At 39.6% G+C, this 23,248-nt stretch overlaps 1 protein-coding gene across 17 annotated transcripts in view; it reads left to right on the top strand.

The window, feature by feature from the left end:
• CEP350 (centrosomal protein 350) overlaps positions 1-23,248 on the top strand; it is a 77,100-nt gene that overhangs the window by 29,373 nt on the left and 24,479 nt on the right. For 13 of the 17 annotated variants that reach the window (XR_008432475.1, XR_008432473.1, XR_008432474.1 and 10 more), the window contains exons 15-30: positions 813-1,002; positions 2,302-2,522; positions 2,638-2,801; positions 3,459-3,569; positions 3,867-3,998; positions 5,434-5,612; positions 5,988-6,107; positions 6,553-6,719; positions 7,200-7,396; positions 8,102-8,286; positions 9,205-9,292; positions 9,633-9,779; positions 10,584-10,741; positions 17,994-18,193; positions 20,297-20,508; positions 21,707-21,851. Coding sequence is in view for 11 of the 17 variants with exons in the window: in XM_053951159.1 (XP_053807134.1) it covers positions 813-1,002; positions 2,302-2,522; positions 2,638-2,801; positions 3,459-3,569; positions 3,867-3,998; positions 5,434-5,612; positions 5,988-6,107; positions 6,553-6,719; positions 7,200-7,396; positions 8,102-8,286; positions 9,205-9,292; positions 9,633-9,779; positions 10,584-10,741; positions 17,994-18,193; positions 20,297-20,508; positions 21,707-21,851 (2,616 nt within the window). In the remaining 6 variants the exon portion in view is untranslated. The remainder of the gene's footprint in view (positions 1-812; positions 1,003-2,301; positions 2,523-2,637; positions 2,802-3,458; positions 3,570-3,866; positions 3,999-5,433; positions 5,613-5,987; positions 6,108-6,552; positions 6,720-7,199; positions 7,397-8,101; positions 8,287-9,204; positions 9,293-9,632; positions 9,780-10,583; positions 10,742-17,993; positions 18,194-20,296; positions 20,509-21,706; positions 21,852-23,248) is intronic. The other 4 variants (XM_053951158.1, XM_053951157.1, XM_053951155.1 and 1 more) reach the window with 3 other exon arrangements.

The following is a 23,248-nucleotide window of genomic DNA, read 5'->3' as shown; positions in this document are numbered from 1 at the left end:
GAAACTGTAATCTAATACAGATAGAATGATTGATTTATTCCTCCAGTGGTTCCTTCTTAGATTGTTTTTGACTTTGGTTATTCTCTGACCTTAAAATACAGTAATTTAAAGTTAAATAAGCAAGAGGTGGTTAACAGCATTGAAAAGTTTCCTTTTCCAAACCAGCCTTCTAATAAATAATTTTAATACTGTGTGGGAACTATCCTTAGATTCTATTCTGAGAAAATGCCAGTAGGCTTCTGAGTTATGGCCATGTTTGTGAAGGTGACAACAAATTTGCCTGAATGCCTTGTCTTTGGATCACAGTTTTCACCAGTGCACAAATGAATAAATGCATTGGTTTCTGTGGTAACCTGTACGTGACAAAAGCATGAAGAAACTTGAGGCTTGGTGCACCTGTAGTATATAAACAATGGATTAAAAAAAGCTAGGTTTTAAGCCAATAGAAACATGACAAAAATAGGATTAGGCATTCTAAATTCTCTCTCTTCCTATTTTTTCAAAATTCTTTACCTTTCCCCCAAAAATCTAGACTGTATTCTGACTGTTAGTAGTAAAGAATCAAATATGTATTTTCCATATTTAAACTGATAGTGTGCTGAAATGAAAGCTGAGTGACAGTTTTGGCAGTGAACACAATATATAGAAGAGACCTTCATTGCCAGTTCTACATTTCTTGCTTGTTGGATCTATAGACTTCTAACTCAAAGGCTTTTTTTATCAGGGAAAAACTTCTCAATTCATTGTTTTGGGGCTTGTGATGGTAAGGTATTCACATGTAGAATCAAACTTTTGACACTGTTGCTTCTTAGGGTTGGATGCTTTCAATGGAAGCTCTCACCACTTCTCTGTGGAAGAAGATAAAATACTGTCTGAATTAGAGAGGGGATCCCAACAGGCTAAGAAATCCTTATTGAGTAGCAGAATTTCTAATAAAGAGCATGAGCAGAACCCAGATACAGACAGCACACTGGAAAACTTGTCTGGACACTCCCTGATGAGGTAACAGGAATGTTATGAGACTTTATGCAAATATATTGATGCTTGGTAATGTTACTGGCTGTGTCTTTGGATATGCAAAAGGCAAGTAACTGAAATGGCCCAATGTTAGTAGGATGTGCATGCAGAAAACATTTCTTCCCTGTATTTTAAAATGAAACCTGGTGTCCTGTCATGTTCCCTACCCTAAGCATTGAAATACAGTTTTTGTTTCCTTCTTCTAGAAAAGGTCAGTTAGAAATGTGTCAAGGTTTATTCAACCTGTGCAGTCACCTTTCTTTTTTCAGTAGATACACAGACAATTTTGGCTGTACTTGTGTTCAGCTAATACTCACAAAGCCTACCCAGCTCTGTGAGTCAATGCCTTTTGAGAGACGAACCCATCCTTGGAAAAGAGTGCATTAAAAAAAGAAAGAAACATATGTTTTTGGTTGCAACATCTTTTTGTCTAGCCCAATGAAGGTGGTTATGAAACACTCAGTTTTCACTGCACTTTTTTCTAAAAAGCATCAAGCAATATGAGTGATCTCTCATTCTGTGTTGGTTTAGAGCAATTCTGAGGTATTGGCTTCTATTGGTGACTGTTGCTGACATCTAGGTTTGGGTTTGAAAGGTCTTTTGACCTCCTAAGACGTGCCAAGTAAAGCAGAATGTCTTACCAAAGGATTTAAACAGCCACTGTTAATCCTCTTCAGCCTAATAAAATTGGAATAGTAAATTTAAGAAGCATCTGTATCATTTTCTCTGTTTAAAAAAGAACTGTCTTTTCTCAAAAAGTGTTACCATAGTATCTTAAGGATTGTTCAAGTCAAGTTTTGGTCTCCATTGCATTTTAGGAGAGAGCTCAAGACTCAGGGCAGTGGCTTGTTACAATCAGTTGCATCCATGTGCTGATAGTAAATTGTTCACTTTTTAAAAATACACGTGCACATGATTGCATCCTGACTTTCTCATGCCAGGCTCCTAACAGGAGGCACTGAAACTGCTTGTCTGGTCATGTAGAACGTGAAGATACTGTGTTAATTTAAAAAAAAAAAATTGTGTATGTGCTAACTAGGCTTAATAATTGGGGAAAAATAGGGTGCTCTAGAAATTTAGCTCTGAACTGGGATTTAGGGACAAAACCCGTCTCATGAGGCCATTTCCTGAAGACAGACTGGGCCTTTGCAAACTGAACAGACTGTGCCCTTTGCATGGATCTGTTTGTGTGTAGAAATGGAAGAACAAGGTTATTCCTTTATTTTATCAAATGGCTGGACTAAGAGAATTTTTGACTCCTTTTGGTTTTTGTTTCACTGTCAGTTTCTCAGACAAGGGAAGACCACAGAAGACACCGACTTCTTCCCCATCTTCTGGCTCCCAAAAAATGTTGCAGTTGGATTCTGTAGGCAACACAGCAGAAAGAGTCAAGTCACCTTCTGGCTTTTCTGGAGGTACAGCCCCAGGGCTGAAGCCAAACGTGGCCTTCCCTGACGTGGGCCTGGGAACCAGCAGGACTGCAGCAGGAGCAGCCTCAGCAAGCGGTGAGTGTTTGTAAAAACCATGCTGATGCCAGAGCAGCTCTACAGCGTTTTTCCTTGTGTTTTTGGTGTGGGACAGTGAGGTCTGTGAGGGTGAGCAGTGTTTGTTGTCCTGCAGGGTGCATGCGCTTCTCCCCCGCGGGGCTGCAGCACCGTCTGTCAGCAGAGCTGAACTACCTGAGCGCTATCGAGGAGTCCGTGCGGCAGCTCTCGGATCTTGAGCGGGTACGAGGCATTTCCCTCGCCCAACAGGAGAGTGTTTCTTTGGCTCAGATTCTCAAGGTAGTGGAGAAATACTTCTTTGTCTTAACCTCTCTCTTTTTTTCTTTTATTGTTTGTTTGCAAAAACAATTAATCAAGTTAGGGCAAGTTAAGCTTTTGTTAGCAGTGCAGAGAAATTGTAATGGGCATGAGGTGACATCTCTGATAATGGCCATTTTTTAGGATGCATGTCTGTTATCTTTCTTATTTTAAGTTGACACCAAGGAAGTAGATACTCTGGAATGTGTCATTAATAAACTCTTAGCTGCAATCACTGTTTTGGTTGTGTTCCTCAGATAAAAGCATGATTGTTTACTGGGATTGATGTTGAGTTTCAATGCCATGCAGTGTAGTTGTTTGGGCTGGATGATTTGTTTTATTCCAGAAAAACAATATTTTTGGCTGAAGTTTCCTTATGTTGACAAGATTGTTTATTCTAGTTTGTTGAATTAATTGATCTCCTGAATTCCTTTCTGCACTGTGGTGGAAGAGTATGGGGAATGTGCATTGCCTCAAAAAGGAAGAGGGTCAGTGGGTTGAAAATTCTGTTTCAAGCAGAAGAGACACCCCCAGCAGAGTAGATCGAGATCTTTAAGAAGGTAGTTGCAACCAGTGGCTAAGCAAATCACATCATTATGTTTAAATTGCATGGTTAAAACTTGTTTTCCTGATCTGTAGGCACAACAGCAGCGCCATGAACAGGACTTGGCTCTTTGGAAAATCAAGGCTGAACAAGAAACTTTAGAAAGTCAGAGACAACTGGAAGAGGCAAAGCAGAAGGCAGCTCAGGTAAGGCTGCCCTTCAAAAATATAGAGTGTGTAAGAGGCAAAATGTTTTAAGTAAATGTATGCTTACAAGTATTCTTAATTTGAACCTGTGAACCTATGAAAGTACCAAAAGGGTTTAATACAGCTAAAATAAACTCTCAAGGGCCTGTTTCAAACTTTTTTCTGCCAGATTTTGAGAAATAAATCTGTAGTTACTATAGCCAGACCATTTTGAAGAACTGAACTGGCTGTTCTATGTCTTCAGTTATGTTCTATGTCTTCAGTCTTCTATATCTTCAGTTCTATGATTCTGCATAGGTCCATGCAGAATCACTGCAGCAGCTGGTCCAGTCACGGCAGGAGGCTGGGCAGGAGCCGCCGTGCAAGGCTGCAGCCAAGCAGGCAGAACCTGCACTGCTCTCTACAGATGCAACTCACCAGCTCCGTGAGGTGAGGCTCCAGGGAGAGAGAAAAGCCATTTTACTACTGTGAATACTTTTTTGCCTTTTAAGTTATTTTCTGTTTGGTGTCATTCTTGGTACAACTTCTTCACTTCCATAATGTGACAAATGATAGGACTTCAAAGGAGCTGCTCTGGCATCATTACTTAGGAGTCAATCAGCAGCCTTAAATCCCTGTTCCATATTCTTATGATCTTCCAGTTAATGAACTGTTAAGAAGTTTGTTCTCCCAGGACAGATTGATGACAGTGAACACAGCATCTTCAGTTTGTAAGAGCTCCTCTCCATCAAGAATTGATCCTGTATCTGTTTCATGTGCAAATTAAATTAGAAAAGCAGAGAATTGCAATTTTGCTTACTGCTGAAGGTAGAACAACAACAAATAAAATTAAAAAAAAAAGAGAAGGGAGAATCTTCAGCAAAGCTCTTGACTTGGTACAGAGTTAGAAGTTTCCTCGTTTTGAATCTCTTTGTTCTTCTTGTGCTATACAGAATATTTATTAGTTTTCAGGTTTTTATATCACTTCATCAGTTTTTATACTTCTTGTTTCCAGTATGTAGCAGCTGCTTCAAACATGAATAAGGAACACAGTAACCAAGAAATGCTCTTAGTCCATCACAGTTTAGAAGTCACAGTGACTGTGGGTCAATATTATGGGATGGAGTGCAAAAGGCTGATGAGTGTGAACAGAATTGTTTCTTCACAGCTCATGCACATGTTGGTGCTCACTAAGGCTGGTTTTATGATGAGTAATGGAATTGTAGGATAATACTGATGTACTTGCTCTGGGCTCTGCCAAGTGTATGAAGTTTAAATAATTTTTGAGTAGACAAGAATGGGTTAAAGGAGCAGAAAAGCTCGGACACCTCAAATACATGCAGTGTATTGGTCATTGAGAGTAGGTAGTGAAGTCTTGGATAAAGACAAGCAAACAGTTGTAGTTTTTAGAGCTGAAGTGGGTGAAAGCCAGTTAAGAAATAATGGAGACAAAACAGAGAAGACAGCTTTTATTTGGTGTAGGGTTTTAATCTCTTCAAGTTTTGATTGAAGTTTGAAGTCTGAGCATAAGAGGTGCTCGTGGAGAGGCTGATGGGGATGACCTGGTTACTGATGCTGGGTCAGCAGAGTAGTTTTTCCATCTCTGTTCACAAGTGACTCCAGGTACTCAGTTGAGCAGCCATTTCTTTTAGCTGCAATGCAGCAGTGGAAACACCTGTCACCAACGTGCTGGGAATATTTTTGAATGTACACTGTAATTTATTATGTGTAAAGGAATTGAGTATGGAGGAATATGTATTCACAGAGCAGTATGCCACTTTACCACCAGAAGTGATATGTTGTTACAAACCATTGTAACCCCATGTGTTACACAGTTGTTACAAATCACTGAATTGCCTGCCAGAATGATTATTTTCTCTTCCAGAAGCATTTTGATGCTGATAAGCTCACTGTATTCCCATGTTTTTGCTGTACTCAGATGACAGAGTTAGCACGGGACACTGTCAGTGCCCCAGCTGCTCCAGTCTCCACCTTGTTTGACCACCAGCGGCAGCACCATTCAGAGTTCATGAAGCAGCTGAGGGCCCGAGCTGATACAAACAGGTTTGCCTTAATGTTTCACATCTTGGGAGTGGGGAAGTAAGATTTGTTAGGTTTTGCTTCACCTATTCTTGCAGAAAATGTTAAGATGTCATAATGAGTATTTAAGATGAGCTTGGATTCTATCTTTATGCCCTTAGTAGTGTACACACAACAAATGTGACATTAACTGGTTCTGTGAAACTCTACATAAAAAGAGTAGAAAAAGATAATCTAAATGTTTTGTGGGATGATTTAACCTAGTTTAAGCTTTAGGAAATCTTTTAGCATAAATTTTAGCTATTATTACTTCTAGTAAACTGACGAAAGCTCATGAAAACTGTATTACTCCTATGTTTAAGACAATGCAGATTTATCCCAAATGCTTCTCATTTCCAGGAAATGTGAGTCTGGTGCCATATCACAAGGTAAAGAGGAGACAGGTGACTCAAAACAGACATACTCACCAATGTTTGATAGTTACTCTGAGTCCTCAAGATCAAAGGTTCATGATCAGAGGTAAGAAGCTTTTTGTATCCTCTTCACTTACCTGAGCTAGTTAGGTCCCATGAAGTTTCTCACAGCCCTTCTCTGATCTTGAACTGAAAAAACGTTGTCCTCTGTAGTTCTCCTAACTTCTAAAACAGAATTTGTGACTTACTCAATCTTCTAAAATCTGAAAGAAGATTTGTTTGCATTTGTTTATCATTACTACTCACTGCCAGGTAAAGGATGTACATACCTTCAGACCACATGGCTTTTAAGCTAGAATAAAACCAACAATCAGTAGTTTGATGAAACTTGGAATTTTAAAGTAGCCAAACTGCATTTTAAAACCAAAACCAAACCCTCTGCATGTTGTTTGTTGTTGTGATGTTAATCATGGTGTGTACAGTAGTAATGTAATGTAAGTATTTTGAAATGTGCAAAGTATTTTTAAAAAAATAATCTCTGGATAACACAGTAGTACCAGCAGCCGCCAGGAGAGCCCTTCAGTTCCATCTTCTAAGGAGAATGAGAAAAAGCTTTCCCGTCGTGAGAAGACAGCCAGCAGTATCGAAGAGCAGGCTCAGACTGCTGCAGATGATTCCTTGCCCAGTGACAGTGTTTTGTCCCTGCCAGATGAAAAAGGTTGGCTCTGTTGCTGGTGTGTGATGGGTCTGAAGGTGATGAGGGGGGAGGGAGGGAGGGTGGTGCTGTTTCAGAATGAATTTCTGAAATAAATGATGGAAAGTGTGTGAAGAAAGATGAGACCCAGGTGAATTGTAGTCTCTGAAGAGGTAACAGAATGGCACAGTGAGATGGGAACTTTTGAGATTCTGCTGTGTTAGCTTAGCCACATGCTCACATGCTGAACCTGCAGGCACAACACCAAATGTTTCAGCAACTCCAGATGTGTTTATACCTGTGTACACAAATCTGTTAGGTCTCTCAAAGCTGGATAACATATGTCTTCTAACTCAAAATCACTCTTTCCTAAACACCCATTTTTCTACATTAGTTACCTCCCTGTCTTTCTGACCCCACTAACATTAGTGAGATGAGACAGACTAAAATTGCATTCATGGTGCAAAACTGAGTAGAAAGCAGCTTCCCTGATTTCTCCCTCAGATTCTGCTTCTGTTGCAACAGAGTATTCCCTGAAATTTGATGAGTCCATGACAGAGGATGAGATTGAAGAAAAATCTTTTCGGTCTTTGCTGCCCTCTGAGAGTCATCGCAGAAATAATCTGGAGAAGAAGCGGGGCAGTCGTGATGATTCTGATGAGGAAATGTCCCCAGACAAAACAGCTCTGTCATCTATCAAGGTAGATGAGGCAACCATATTTAAGTTAAATTAAATTAACTGATCTCTGGAATGTGTTTTCTCTTGAGGCTCCAAACACAGCTGGATAAAACATCCCAAAGCAAGCAGTGCCATGTAAAGGCCACTTGTCCTTGTCTCCTTGGCAGCCTGTTTGCTTGCAGTCATTTGAGAAGCAAATTTCCACTCGTGCATGTATTTGAGTATGATGAAAATGTACTTAGACATGGTTAAGCTGATAAGCTTTGAGTGAGCTGTTTTTAGCTGTGTTTGCATGGTTGAGGGTTCTTTTCCTCCTTGTGGTTCTCTGAGCATCTCAAAACAGAGAGCTGTGTGAATCATGCTGTATGTCACTGCTGTACAAGTGTGATGACTTATGAAACAATCCATCCAGGCCTCTTCCTTGTGGCTTAGGAGGAGTGGCTTTTTGAGGCAGGTTTTATAAGTGGATTAAGTCTTCCAACTATGCTAACACACAGCTAGGAAATACAAGATGATGCTTCATCTCTCTGGCCAGAGTGGGGACCTCCCAAAACTGTCACACAGGGCAAAAATAGCTGGACTGCACAAAGCTCATGGAAAAAACAGCTTCCCTTCCTGCATCTATTTTTGTCTATCTGTGTATATACACACACAGACATGCACTTTGCAACTGAAAAAAAGCCATGGCATTTCTGTGCTTTTGTGCCAACTTTATCTTTCCTTCTAGGAGCTAAGCATGCCATTTTCAGGGGGGCAAGACAGTTTCTCTAAGTTTACCATGGAGATGGTAAGACAGTACATGAAAGAGGAGGAAATGCGAGCAGCTCATCAGTCCTCGCTCCTCCGGCTCCGGGAGAAGGCTCTCAAAGAGAAGACCAAGGCTGAGCTGGCATGGCTGGAACACCAGAAAAAGTAAGGCAGCTCTTAATATACATAACTGCTGACTGACCATTTCCTTTGACTTTTCAAGGTTTTGTTTCCACCTTACTGCTCCCTTATTAAAGTATTAATGGTTGAACTAATCTTCTGACATCAGTATTCTGTACAGTTGCTACTGATACTTGGAAAGAACAGAACTCAATTTAGAAATGTGCTTTGATATTTACATTGAATGGGGTTTGATTAAGAATTTCACTGAAACAGTAGAAGAGCAGATGTGTGTTGTCAGTTGGAGAAGGTAGGTGCCAACCATTCCTCTACACATAATAATTCAGGAAGATATAAAACTGTCAAAGAGTTTGACCATTCTTTGCTTGATGTGTATCTGAAGTCATTTTAGTTGACTCAGGCCACGTTTTGTGAATCTGGATACACGATGTACTTAGTGATTTGTTTCCAATCTAAGATATGCTTTGTCCTGAAGTCCACTTGGAAGTACTCACTGATACTAGTAAACAGCAGTGGCCAGATTTAATCAGTAATTTTCTCTGCATGAGAGTACCATTGTTCAGCAGACATTTTCTTACAATTTCTTGTAATTGTGGATTTGACAAAGGATTTTTAGGTAGTGAGCCAAGTGTGCTTCCTTTTGTGTTTCTCAAATAGTGAATGTGCTACCTCTGCAGAGCTTCTGCCCATTCTTGTGTGATCTCCTATTACCTGCACTGGCCTTTTTACTGTGCCTATCTGACTAAATGCTGCAAAATATTCCATCATAGAGCGTGCCAAGGATTAAGTTACATAACCTTCTGTAGAATAGGAAAAATAAGCTTCTTTTTTTTTTTTCACTTGGCCTGTTGTGCACTTTTTTAATATTACTTTATTATTATTTATTATTATAAAGTAATCTTATTACTTTATTTATACTTTTTTCTTTCAATCTGTTTGCAGGCATTTGCGAGACAAGGGAGAGGATGATAAGATGCCTCCTATTCGAAAGAGGCAGCGTGGTCTGCTGCTGAGATTACAGCAGGAAAAGGTAAGGGATGCCCTCTAGGAAAGTCCTGTTGAAAGACGTGTACCCATTAAAGGTTTCAGACACTGTAAATATAAGAATGGATAACCAGCGGTATTTCTTACTGTAAGTTTTATTTGCATTTCAGTCATATTCAGTATGCTGTTCTCTATCTGTAATCTCATGATTGAGACTCTGAAGTATTAATTGATCTCCAGTTCTTTGCTACTCAAGTTCAGCCTAGTTCCTTCCTCGTGTAACTGCAGCCACATCAAACCCACAGGAAGGGCACTGTGGCAGTTTTGAGTGTGTTCTTGAGAGAAGTCTGTCAGTGTTCTCATGCTGAACCTTTTACACCTAAAAGGCAGAAATTAAACGTCTCCAGGAGGCGAACAAGGCTGCTCGGAAGGAGAGGCAGCTCATCCTTAAACAGCAGGCGGAAATTGAGCGAATCCGTCAGACTACGATGAAACTGCAGGAAAAACTGAAATCTGCAGGAGAAAACAAGCTGGTGAGTGTTCAGCACAGAAACTGGTGTCTTCCTTCCCTCTTCACCATGCAGCTTCAGTGTTTATAGGCATGGAAGGCTACTAGATTGGCCCTGTCACTTGGAAGTTTTGTCTGCCTGAAGTGATCTCGCCCCTTTATCTCAGCAAATTATGTTTAATGTCTTTAGACCATCATTTAAGGAAATGCCTTTGGAGAAGTTAAAAAATGTTTTAAATGCACAGTAGATGTGTTTGTTCATTCTCACACTGAACTAATGACTTTGGGAATGTGAGTTTTTTGATGCTTAGATCTCTCAGGCTTTAATTTTTGTTTGATTATTTGTCATGCCCAAAGTACTAAATATAAGCACTAAGCCAAAGACTTCCTGCTGTGTGTGTTAGGGTAATTATGCTAAGTTTCTTGCCTCTACTTGCCTCCTTATTTGAGAAGACACAAGTTTAATAGTAGTACTGTAGAAAAGATTGATTTCCTGTTTGGGTAACTGAATTCTGGTGGTTTGTTGCTTTGGGGGGCTGTTTGTTTTGTTTTGTTTTGGTTTTGGTTTTTTGGGGTTTTTTGGGGTTTTTTTGTTCTGGATACAGTTAGGGGAAAACTTAAATTATGGATAGAAAGGATGTGCTAAAAGCTGTGTATCAAACAAAAACGAGGTTATGAAGTTAAATCTGCAAGTGGACAGACTTACCTGAAGCAGTATTTCATGCAGTGTAGAGATTACAAGCTAAATTAACACAAATTAACACCATTTATAAAGGATTTTGGAATAGTCTTTTAATGGGTTGTTTTTATTTTAACCCTTTAATTGCAGGAGCTTCCCAGTGAGGATGACATCAAGCAGAGTAATGGTTCCAGCCCACTTCCAACTGGGGCAGAAACACGCAGCCCTTCCCCAATCTCCATCTCCAGCAGTGAGACCAGCAGCATTATGCAGAAACTTAAAAAAATGCGCAGCAGAATGGATGAAAAGTAACTATATCTTTTTTTTTCTTTTAATAAAGTTTGCTATTTTAATGGAACAAGTTGGTTTGTCCCACATCTGCACTAAAAATGGACATCAGAAATATCGGTGGTGTTGATATCACACTTTGATCTGAATTGCCTGAAAAACAGCTGATTGGAAGCATGAATAAAACTATATTAATCTTTGAACATAATAATTTAAAGGCTACAGTTCTTGCATGATTCAAACATTATGGTAGACCACGTGGTCGAGGTTTTATTGAAGAAGATTTGGTTTAATATTTTTTGTACTTGATTGAGGTGGTAAAAGCACATCAACTTAACAAATGTTGATATTTGTAGGTACAAGGAATATGGACAGGTTGTGGCTTCACAGCACATCCTGTCAGAGTTTCTCTTGCAATGAGAGGCCTGAAGTCAAATGGTCAAAATGGTGCCTGTATTTTGTATCTCCCCTTTAACCTTAAAGAGTAAAAATATATAGGGAGTGAGACTCTAGAATTACAGTGGCAATTTTTATTTGAGTTGAAATGTAACTTGTAACAGCCATTATCTTATGCAAAAACTAGTAACTGAGTCTCAGATCTGGCTCACAGAAAGACACTGAGGTTGTCAGGTATGCGAGTTCTATCTAATTATCCAGCTGCTGAATTTTAATTCTGATTGCATTAAAATCACCTAGGATGAACTCTTTAAATATTTTCTTTATTAGTGGAGGTGATATGTATGTGACTGAGAATATATGTGGTTTACAGTTTGGAAGAATGTTGAAAATGTTTGTTAGGTTCCAGAGGAAATAACAAAATCTGTGTGCAGTTCCTATGTCTGAAAACCTAAAATTAATCTCCTGATTTTGCCTATGAAGATGTTTTAGCTAAAAAATAGTTTCTGCATCCTTTCAGTATAGCAATTACTTTGTGTGCAAGAAACATCCCAAACACTTTACCTGCTTGTGCTCATTAATTTGAAGCCCTAAATTCTTATTTGAGACTAATTCATTGAAAGTCTGGCTTCTGCCAGTTGCCACAAGAAACAGTCTTTGCTTAAACAATTCTTTTGAGCTTAGAACCAAGACAGTCACTGCGCTGCAGTCTGTGTGGGTGATCTTTGGAATGTGTTTTCTCTTGAGACTCCAAACACAGCTGGATAAAACATCCCAAAGCAAGCAGTGCCATGTGAAGGCCACTTGTCCTTGTCTCCTTGGCAGCCTGTTTGCTTGCAGTCATTTGAGAAGCACCTTTCCCACCCGTGCATGTATTTGAGTATGATGAAAATAAAACCCAAGAGCAGTTAGGGAGGCTTTGGTGTGAGTAGGAAAAACTCAAAAAACGTGTTGTAGTTTCATGGCCTTTGTGTCTAGCCTGAGTTGATTGCTGTTTTATTCTGACTCCTCTGGTGGCATCTGATAGACTGAACAGCCAAAATCACCGATGATTAAAAGTTTCTGATGTGTCATATTTCTAAAACTAAATTCCTGGGATTCCAAATTGTATGAAAACCACCCCATCATCATAGTGGCAAATTCTCAAAGTATCTTTGAGGCTGGTAAACTACTTAAGATAGGGACTTGAAAAGCATGTGTTCTGTAGGCCATGCTGACTTCTAGGGTTTCAAGAAACTAATTTTTTTTCTTCTAATCTTATTTTTTTGTTAAAAGAGGGTCTTTATCTGATTTTTTTTCCCCACAAACAAATTCAACAAATTTCAAATGGTTATAAAAAACAATCTGCAGCTTACAAATTTTGAGATACAGTATTAATACTAAAAAAGATGACAAATACTTGTATCTTCAAGACTTCCTTTGCTACTTTTTATCAGCTACTGACTTTGCCAATATTGTTCTTGAAATCTCATTTCTTCAAAGTACATTCATTTCTAAGCAACACTTAAAATGGCATAAAGACATATATTACAAGGGATAGTAGCAGATAAAAAGTATGTTCTACCTTTAAAGATATTTTAGTCATTATTTGATTATTATTTTATGTAGCTGGAAATATTACTCACCTGGAGAATACTTTTCAAAAGCTGGATACCAAGATTTGAGATGGAACAATTACTTTTAGGCAGAACAAGTGGAAATTGTGTGTGATTTGTGTGGTCATGCGTTTTTTTGTTTTGTGGTTTTAAAAGTCTTGGATTGTTGTATATGCTCGAAGGAGGAAATATTTTGTGTAAGCATAAATAATTCTCTAAAACTTGATTTCCCTCTTGTACAGTTTTTGCACACCTTTGGCAGGTGTTTTGGTAGTGATAGCCGTGCTTATTGCTTGAAAAACTGTGCTGACTTGGTATCTTTTTTTTAATCTCTTGATTTGTAAAACACAAAAATGGCAGTAAGATGTTTGGTTTGGGGGGTAATGATATCAAGCTGCCATTTGAGGGGAAATCAGGGTGGGAAATAGGGCTCAAGGGAAGAAGCTGGATGATAAATACAAGGGAACTAGAGGAAGGAGTTGGGAAAGCCTGCTATGCTGGATTTGCTGTACTCCACAGCAAGCTGGAAATCCTTTGGCTTCCTTACTTAGGAGGCAGCTTTAATATTTGCCTTGTGCTAAAAGGGGAATTAATAAATAGTTGTTTTCATTTTAACTGATTAGTCTGTGCAGCCTGCATGTGAACAGGAGCATGCTCTGTCAAAGAGAATTTACGACTTTCCCCTGGCTTTCCTTGCATATGCAGCATTAATGATAATCTGCAATAACAAATTAAATGCTTATTTTCATGTGCTTTTCCTTGGTGTGCTTCTTAGCTTGCATTGCAGTTGATAGAGCGAAATGGAGCATGGTATTTTTCAATAAATTTGATAATTCATTAGGAATTAGCTTAAAATGGTAATACTTTTAAATACCATTTTAAGCAGAGCTGTAAGTTATGTAGATTAAAAAAAAAACCAATAGGTATTATCTTTCTGCGGTTAGTACTTCAAATGAAATATATGAGTATTCTGAGATCAAGTCTGTACTTTGTTGCAAAAAAATCCCAGTTAGCAGCTATAATGTGAATGGCAGGTATATCTGGAACTGTCCATGTTTTAAAAGTAAAATGTTTAATCTCTTTTTTCTTTGCTCTTTCACTGGTGCTTACCTTACTGTAGAAATAATTCTACTGAGGTTTCACCAAGTGAAGAAAATGTGTTTAAGGTTTCAGACCAGCAAATTGTTGATATTGCACAACCAGCATGCTCTTTAATACCAATAAACACACTCTCTTGAGAGACTAGCATGAGAAGGGTCAGGCTGAGGTGTGTTAACTGGTGCCTGTGGAAATCTGCATCAAAGTAATAAAACTCTCCAAAATTTAAAGAAAAACACAACAGTGTGAAAGTAGCTTGTCTTTCATTAACAGAAAACCAAGTGTTTTAATTGTATGTTCTATAACCTTCTGCATAACAGTGTATAGTTTTTGTACTGCAGATGTTGGGTATTAACTATACAATGTTAAATGCAATTGATTTTAAGGTTCTTTGCCAGATGCTATCCTTTTCTCATTCTTTCTGCTTTAATTGCTATCTTAGTTTTAAACTCTCCCTCCTTATTTTGTAGACACTGCTCTCCTGTTCACTACTTCTTCTCTGTCTTTACGTCTCACCACTGGGCCTCTCTCAGTGTCTGTTTTCCCAACCTCCACCCCAAATTCCAGCTGTATATCTACAACCAATTGGTCAGGTAACTGTATATTTCTCCAGTGATAGACTCTTTGATAGAGCATGCTCTGTTCAGTCCTAGAAATTCCAGAGGTTCTTCAGCAGTGGACATGGTTGACACTTGCAAATCTGTTTGCAGATCTTTATCAATGACATAGACAGGGGGATCACTCCACCCTCAGCGCCAAGCTGAGCAGTGCAGTTGATTTGCTGGAGGGAAGGAGTGCCATCCAGAGGGACCTGGACAAGCTTGAGGAGTGGGCCAGTGTGACTCTCATGAAGGTCCACAAGGCCAAGTGCAAGGCCCTGCACCTGGGTCAGGACAATCCTTGCTATCAGTTCAGTCTGGGGAGTGACTGCATTGAGAACAGTTCTTCAGAGAAGGGCTTGGAGATGCTGATGGACCAAAAAATTTGGTATGACTCTGCAGTGTGCACTTGCAGCCCAGAAAACCAGCTCAATTTTGGGCTGCATGGAAAAACAGCAGGTCAGGGGAGGTGGTTCTACCCCTCTACTCCACTCTGGTGAGACTCCACCTGCAGTCCAGTGTCCAGCTCTGGGGTCCCCAGTGTGAGAAGGACATGAACCTGTAGGAGCAGGTCCAGAGGAAGCCACAAAAAAATGAAAGAGAGGAAACACCTTTCCTATGAAGAAAGGCTGAGAAAGTTGGGCTTGTTCAGTCTGGAGAAGAGAAGACTCCAGGGAGACCTTATTGTGCCTTTTCAGCATATACAGTGAGGTTATAAGAAAAATGGAGAGAGACTTACCAGGGCCTGTAGTGACAGGGCAAGGGGTAATGGTTTTAGGCTGAGAGGGGCTAGATCTAGATTAAATATGAGGAAGAAGTTCTTTGCTGTGAGGTTGGTGAAGCACTGGCACAAGTTGCCCAGAGGAGCAACCTGTTCCATCCCTGAAAGTGTTCAGGTCAGCAGGGGCTTTGAGCAACCTGGTCTAGCAAAAGGAGTCCCTGCCTATGGTAGAGGGGTGAATCTAGGTGATCTTTAATGTCCCTTCTAACCCAAATCATTCCAGGATTCTAATTTCTTATTCCTGCTATGTTCTGAGTGGCAAACAGACAGTTCACTTTGCTCCCACTGTCTGGTTACTACTGCAGAATATCTGCTGAAACCTCATAGTTTGGGCTTACAGTCAATATACCTTAAAATGTTCAAATACAGTTTAGAGCAGTAGGTTAGTACTAATATTTGAAATGCATGGATAAAATGTGTGATGTTAGCATCAGAGAAATAGATTTTGAAGTCATGCTGCTGTAATCTGAGTGCTGCTGCTTCCTCATTGCTCCCCCACATTTCCAGCTGCATAGATGCCAGATGTGCTTTTGCAATTTTTTTTCTGCTTTTGAAGATAAATGTGTACGCTTGGTGTTGCAACTGGAACCCTCTAGACTGCAGTAAATATTAAGGCAATGCATCTGCTGTTTTGTGGCTCTGGCCTTTAAAACCCCAGAGTTATAAAAGGGTCTGCATCTTTGGCCATGCTGCTTTGATCCTCCTCTTCTTGTGGGTTTTTTGTTGGAATCCTCTTTCTCTTCCATCATTTCTGTTGATGTATCTTTCTCATTAAGTAGTTCTTCTGTGGTAATTATTTTCATGGCAATTTCATTAATTCTCCTGTTTGTGGTCTTCTGGGTTAATTCATTTGACATCTGCTTTTAAGGAGTCCTGCTCTTTTGAATCCATTTATTTCAGCCTTTCTCTTGCATTTTATTTCAACTTGATGTGCCTTTCTCAGGACTCAGTAAACTGCAAAACTTCCTGATGAAATCAAACAGTAGGTGAAGCAAGAAGAAAAAGTTGCTTTTTGCATTGAGGTCATTGTAATAATGACCTCTTAAACAAGTTCCACATGCATGATCTGCTGGACTAATTGGAACTGTTGTGTGTGTGAGAGTAAGAGTGGATAGATCTGCTAGTGCTGGTGAAAAACACAACATTATCATGACTGTCCCTGTCATGTTTGTAATGCAATTGCTGTTGGTAGTTTGCTCTGTTAATGATACCAGCCTGTCAGTTTTGCATCAGTTTAGATGATGTTTGATGTTTGTCTATAGAAAGTGATAAAATTATGCACAAAATCATGGAATCTGTCAGCTTTAAGGTGGCAGATGATCCAGAGATTCTGAAGTGCTTCTGTTTTTCACCTCCTCTTCTTTTGGCCAAAAGAAAGAAGATTGTGAGTGTTTCTAACTGGCTTCTGAAACTTTTCTCTTCATGTCATAACTTGCTCCCTTTGTCTGAATCTGTCTTAGAGAAGGACTTACCTGAATCTCAACCTTTCTGAGCAACTGCCAGCTCACTTTTCCAGGGAACAGAACAAACATTAAGTGAGCAAACGAGAAATGTCCCTTAGCAGGCAAGACCTGCACATGAGTCACTTGGCCATTCCACTCTCTGTAAATAAGAGTTTTTTGAAACATGAGAGATTAAAAAGCACAAATGAGATTATCTGCTTTGCAGCTTAAGAACTTTGATGCTAAGTGCTTGGGATGGCTTGAAAATTATAAGGACATTCACAAAAACAAAGCATCACAAGTCTTTGAAGTCTGCCTTCTACAGCACCACAGCTTCTGTACCAATGGCAAACTCTCTCTAGCTGGCAAACTGTGGACTTTCTACAGTGTGATTCTGTGATGTCTTAAAGCTTTCAGTGGAGGAGATGAATATATTGATAGACACTCTCCTCTAGACTTGGCATGCCAGAGGAAGTGTGTGCAATTGATGTTGAACTTGCTTCCAATTTACTGTCTGAAAGGTTAAGTGCTGTGGTTACTTCAGTGCTCAGAAATGAGATGGGAGCTGGCAAAGAGAACAAGTGTGTGCACACAAACCTATTCATAACTACCAAATCCTGTGAGAGTTTTGTCAATTCTAAGGTTTCATGGATCACTTAAGAGCTCTTTGTCAGAAAGAAAATATCTGCGAATTTTCAGCTGGCGCTTTAATTTTTATTTAATCTTAAACTACCAGCCAGATACGTTAGTAGCTGGAAAGAAACATTCTGGCATCATTATTCTCTTGATGCTGTCAGCTCACAATTAACACTCCAAGTGTACCAGTCCATAGAGATGATGCTTAAAGGAAGAAGGATTAAAGCTCCAGGAGGACTATTAATACAGAATCATTTTCTCTTACAATAACATACTTGGAAAAAACGATGGGGCAGCTGAGGTTTTAATTTTTCTGTCACAGGGATTAGCAAAAAAGAAAAGTTCATTTTTCAAACAGTCACAGCTTTCTAGAAGGTTCCAGTTTAATACCACGGGTACATTTTGTGTCCTGAAATTGGGAACTTTTTTTCTGTTTAGTTTAGTGCATATGATTTTAATGATTTTGAAGATTTTTTTTTTAATACAAACAGCCTCTTTGCAGTATGATGTAGACATTACTTCAAGCAGAAAAAAGAACCCTTGTCTATTTGTGGGGTTTTTGCAGCAGCACATCAGAAGTCTGGGAGATAGCAGTTATTGTGGATATTATCCTAGAAAACAAACTGAACAACTGCAATTGTGGGAATGGTGGCAATGGAGCATCTGGGTGTTGGGAGCTGAGTGTGGCTGGCTGGTTTGGCATTGACCTGTGCTCTGCCTGTCAGGTTCCTCACGAAGCGGGAGCAGAAGCTGATGCAGCGCCGGCAGCACGCGGAGGAACTGCTGGAGTGGAAACGGCGCCTGGATGCAGAGGAGGAAGAAATACGGAGGATGGAAAAGCAGGCTCTGGCTGCCTGGGACAAAGAGCTGCTCAAAACCAAGATAGCCAAGAAAGAGCTGGGGGATCAGAGCGCTGAGCCCAAAGGTAATGGGAACTGGGGGGAAGTGACACATATGGCAAGAGTGAAGCATAATTTGACAAAAAGATTGCTTAGGTTTGCAGTTGTTTCCTTTTCTGATATTTTGTGCTTTCCGGACACTCTTGGAATCCCAATTTCTGCACTCTGTTGCCCGTTTTACACCATAGTTAAATGTGTATTTCTCCTTTGCTATGTATCCTCCCAAGTGAACAGTGCAGCATAAGCCCATCAGTCACTTATATATACAATTTTTAAACTGTATTTCTGTTTTTCAAAGCAGAAATACTGCAGTATGGCATGATTGTAGCAATGTATCTGAACAACTTAGACTACAAGGTCTAGTGGCACCAGCCATTTCACTTGTTACTGTTCTTATCAGGATTTTCTCAGGGCCTTCTGGAATTCATCAAGGTTACTAAGCATAAACTGTGCTAAAATAAGAAAGAAGAAGCTGACAAACGAAACTCCAAAACCACAAGAACTTGATAACAGGGGATGGCAAAGCACCTAGACTGTAATCAATCACATATTTTGAGAAGTGCCTGCAGAACACATGAACAAGCAAAGGCACCAATAAGAAATACATGATCAGCCTGTGCAGTAGAGTTAGAATGTATAAAGAAGTACATAATGTAAACAATTAACAGCGTCTACTTAATCATATTAGTTAGTTGTCCAGGAGTCCTGAATTTCCCACACATGATCTTTTGCTGGTAGTCTTCTGAACTTGCTCTGTTAAAACCATTTTCCCCAGTAGTAAGCAAAGTGTCTCTTCTTGTTAGCTTTAGTACTATTGGTGAGGATGGCTTCTGTCAGGGGCTCATTTACCACTGTCTGTGTTTTCAAAAAATGGAAAGAATTTTTTTTCTTCCCTTTGTTGTTAATGCCACCTGTTTGAAATGTGTAGCTGTGGTAAAGTATGCTAGGATGTAATTAGTATAAATTATGCTATTGTGAGGAAAAATTGAATTCCCAGATGTTGGAAGCTACAGCTTTACAGTTCTAAGTGGATCATGCTGAAGCACAGGGAACTGAATTGCAGTGAGAGAAAGTGATTTCAGGGATTGTTCTAAAATCATATCTATTTTCCCTTTTTTCCCCACTTTACTGAAAGTAGGCAGCACATCCTTTGAATGTGCAAAGAGAATTCAGAGTAATTCCCTATTACATTTGTTACTGAAAGCAGTCATGTGGATTTTAGGCATTGTAAGACATTTCAAATATGGTATGTGTGTGGATCAGTAAGTTCCAATGAACAAAAATTCAGTACAAATGCAGATTTTTTATCAATAAGTGAGAACTGAGTGTACCTACCAGTAAACATTGGCACACAGCCCTGCTTCAGAAGGAAAAGTCCTTCTCCCCAGCCTTTACTCAAACACTGAATAGTTCTCCATGGCTGCCTCAGTAATGCCATGACTGCTGCAGAATTTAGTAAACAGGAATATTGAAAACCCAAATTATTATTTTGTTTGTTGCCATTTGAGAGACTCATAATGAAATCATAACATTAAAATGTTTTCTGCAACGACTGTAAAGGAAGCAATCAATTCTAAATTCAAGATCTGGCCTGCAGATTATATGCTCCTCCATGACTTCTTCAGACTAATAGTGACTCTTGCTTCTGTATGGTCAACTGGAAGGACAGGTTTCCCTAATAATCTTTTCAGAGTGTGTTGTCTGGAAAATGTTAGAATATCCTGAAAACCTCTTTATTTTAGATATTCAGCAATCACTGAGAATGTTGGGCAGTTCTCACAGATGCACAGAATCATTTGTATTGTAAAATGCCTCGTGAGATCATAAAATCCAACTTCTTACTGAAAGCACCTTGTCAACTAGACCAGGGCACTAAGTGCCACACCCAGTTGTTTCTTGAACACAAATCATGCTTTAAATCATACTTCTCTGGTAAACGGGCTTGTTCTTGCTAAATATTTTACCATTGGTGTCTAGGTGAGTGAAATAATGCTTGTTTGACATGTACAGCTTGCAGTTACTACTTTATCTGCAGACACCATAGAAAGTTTGCCTTTCAACCTTATGCCTTCAGCTTCTGCACATAAGATGGTTCTCATGTGCTTTGTTTTTCTCTCATTGAATCTCAGAAACAGCTAGTGAGGAAGAGTCTCCAGTGCCTTCTTGCTCTCATCTGAATAGTGAAAGCTCTATCCCAGAAGATCTTGGCAGTCTGGCTGCTGAGTCTGTCCCATCAGAGCCCATGGGCCATGGACAGCCAGAAAGCCCAGACCAGAGTACAATTAATGAAGAAATGGCTTATTCTGAAGATTTCAAATCCTCTACATCACCTGGCAAACTGGTGAGTGAGCTGTTCTGTCTTAGGTACTCTTACTATCAGAGCAGTGGCAAGTACAGCCATCCCCGTTGTCAAAGTAGAGATTACACTATTAACCAAATCTGTTTTCTGTGTTTATGATACCGTTTCACGTTACTGTGAGTAATCATTGTGATCAGACGTGTGCTTTGAAGTCTTGAGGAGATATTGTTTCTGCACAGAGTTTAGATATTTTTTAAATTGTGGGTAGTCTTGCAAAACATTTTGCATATGTCACGTAGGTATGCAGTGCTAAGTGGTGAAATACTGACCCAGTTTAGCAGTGTGAATTAGCTGTAGGCTAGCTTGTTGCCATTGTATAAATTCTTTCAGGCCATGGAAGCTATGCTCTGGTTTTCCACTTTGCCTTATTTGCAAGTAATGTATCCCAAAGTGTAGCTATGGGATGAAGAAGCAGACCTGTAACCTCATGCACAGTCCTTAGGGTTTCAGATGGTGTCTGCTTGCTGCTTAATTCTGCCTTATTGTTCTATTCCAATTGTTATTTCTAGTTGGATGATAATTTTGATGAGTTTCATCCTGATAACTTTGCCCTGTGCTCTATAAGACAGAAAATTCAGTGTCTGTGGGGTAAAAGAACTGCTTATCTAGACTTACTACAAATACTTTCTTGGCAAATTTGCTGAGGAGATAATAATAAAATGTCTAATGTGGGCCAGAGGTTATGTCCAAGGTGTGTTAAAGGTTTGTAGGATAATGTTGAAGCATTAAGAAGCATTTTAGAAGAATATTTGCTCTTTGAGTTTTTGCCTGGCCTCAGAAAAATAGTGCTCTATTGTTTCACTGATTCAGAATGTTGTCTTGCACCCTTACATGAAGTGGTTAATTTTATTAGTTTATTTAGTAGGAGTTCCTGTTGCTGCAGATGACACAAATGTATTGAACCCATGTGAGTCAGAGCCATGTCAGTTCACTTAGGTGGTAGTAGAGTAGTCTAAGCAGGTTTATTGAAATCTAGGCTCAAAGTAAGCAGTCAGCTGTTGCTGCTCTTGGTATTACTGTTTCATTGTCTAGCAAAGATTAGATTTTTAAGACTGTTGTACAGGTACCACTGTTTAATCTGTCCTCTTGTCCTGCTGTTCTCTCCTTGTAAGTGGCTCCTGATGACAGTGATCTTTTACTTTCAAACTGCAGTTACTTATTTATCCTTTTCTTCTCTCAGTCTCCTCCCAAAAGCAGCATATCTGTATCAAAGCAAGACTCCAGCAAAGGCAGCCACAGAACTAGAGGACAGCTACATTCACCTATGAAGTCCCACCAGACATCTCACAATTGGTCTGATGAATCTTTATCTATGACACAGTCTGGTAAGTGTAATACCCACTTGGGTTTATATTGCTTTTTCAAAGCTTTTGCTTTTAACAAACTTGAAATGCAGACATAGATGTGGACAGGCAGACAAATTCCTGGGAATTGCCAAGGCTTGGTGTTAGTGGGTGTATTTTCCCATTATGTAATTTGATCTCTTCAGCTGAAGATCTTAATGTAAGAAGGCTTATACTTTATATCCTCTTTTAGAAAGCAGTACAAGTTCTGCAAACACCTGTGAAGAAGATAAGAGTCAATAGTTAAGGTTAGGATTTAAAAATCCCTCCTCCTGCACCCAGCTCCAGAAGCAGAACAGCTCTGTTACATGGCAATATGGGAGAGACCTTTGGGGCTGCTCTGCCATGTGCAGAATCAGTGTATGCTTCAGGACATAGGGCTTTATTTGTGGAGGAGGGTTTGGTCTGTGTGCAGTAAAATAGGGCCTAAGGTGGCATTTTGAGCTATAAAATCTCCTGCATGGACTCATTATACCCTTTATCCAGTACCCAAGCTGCCTGCCAGTAAATGCTGAGGGGAGGAATACTGGAAGTGAAGTGGTACAGAGCAGCCCTTTCCCTGCTGTGCTCTCAGTCATGTGGATTGCAGGGGTTCCTGAGCTCCATCCAGTGGGTCACCATCATCCACTCTGTTCACCTGGGAAGTCTGTTTTGACTCTTTCCACACTTTTCGTCTCTAGAACATCTAGTTGCAATAGATAGAGCACCACAAAATACTTCCTAGCAAATGAGATAGCATTTTCCTTCTTGGTTTTTTTTTTTTTTTTATGGTAAGTTTTCAGTGGAAAAAGAATTAGCAGGTTCTCCTGTGTGTACTGGCTGTTGTTTGTGATGGTTGGTAACTTACTGTGAGAAACACCTACGTATTTTCACTGAGTAATCTATGTTGGGATTCTGTTTGGAGAGCAGTTTCCAACACAGTGAAGCTTTCAGTGCCTTGATAAAGTTATTTTAAAGTTCTGACTCAGCAGTCATATAAGGAAGCCATTATGAAATGTAGAGTAGTCAACAGTGATCACAAAAACAAGCTTGTGTAAAACAAAATATTGACAGTCGTTGATTTAAAATTCTAAAGAAAGATATAAGAGGTGGGAAGTCAGGATGGTGCTGGTTTCACAATAAATCATTCCATTGTAAAGAGACAAATGTTCTGGCCTGCTGAGTAACAATGAAGTCATTGCCCTGTCAGTCTGATTCACGCCAAGCTCGTCAAAGATGAAAGCATGTGCAGATCTTTCCCTTATGAGTTGATCAAGAAATGCTGTAATTACACAGTGGTCACTTACTGTTAGGGAGGAGCTGTTAATTACAGTGGCATCACAAAGTGCTTCTGATTAGCAAGTGAGATTCCATTCTTTTTGTTTGGGTTTTAGGATTTT

The sequence above is a fragment of the Vidua chalybeata genome, chromosome 9 (assembly GCF_026979565.1).
Source record: "Vidua chalybeata isolate OUT-0048 chromosome 9, bVidCha1 merged haplotype, whole genome shotgun sequence".
NCBI lineage: Eukaryota > Metazoa > Chordata > Aves > Passeriformes > Viduidae > Vidua > Vidua chalybeata.
This window is presented reverse-complemented; position numbering and strand designations above follow the sequence as displayed.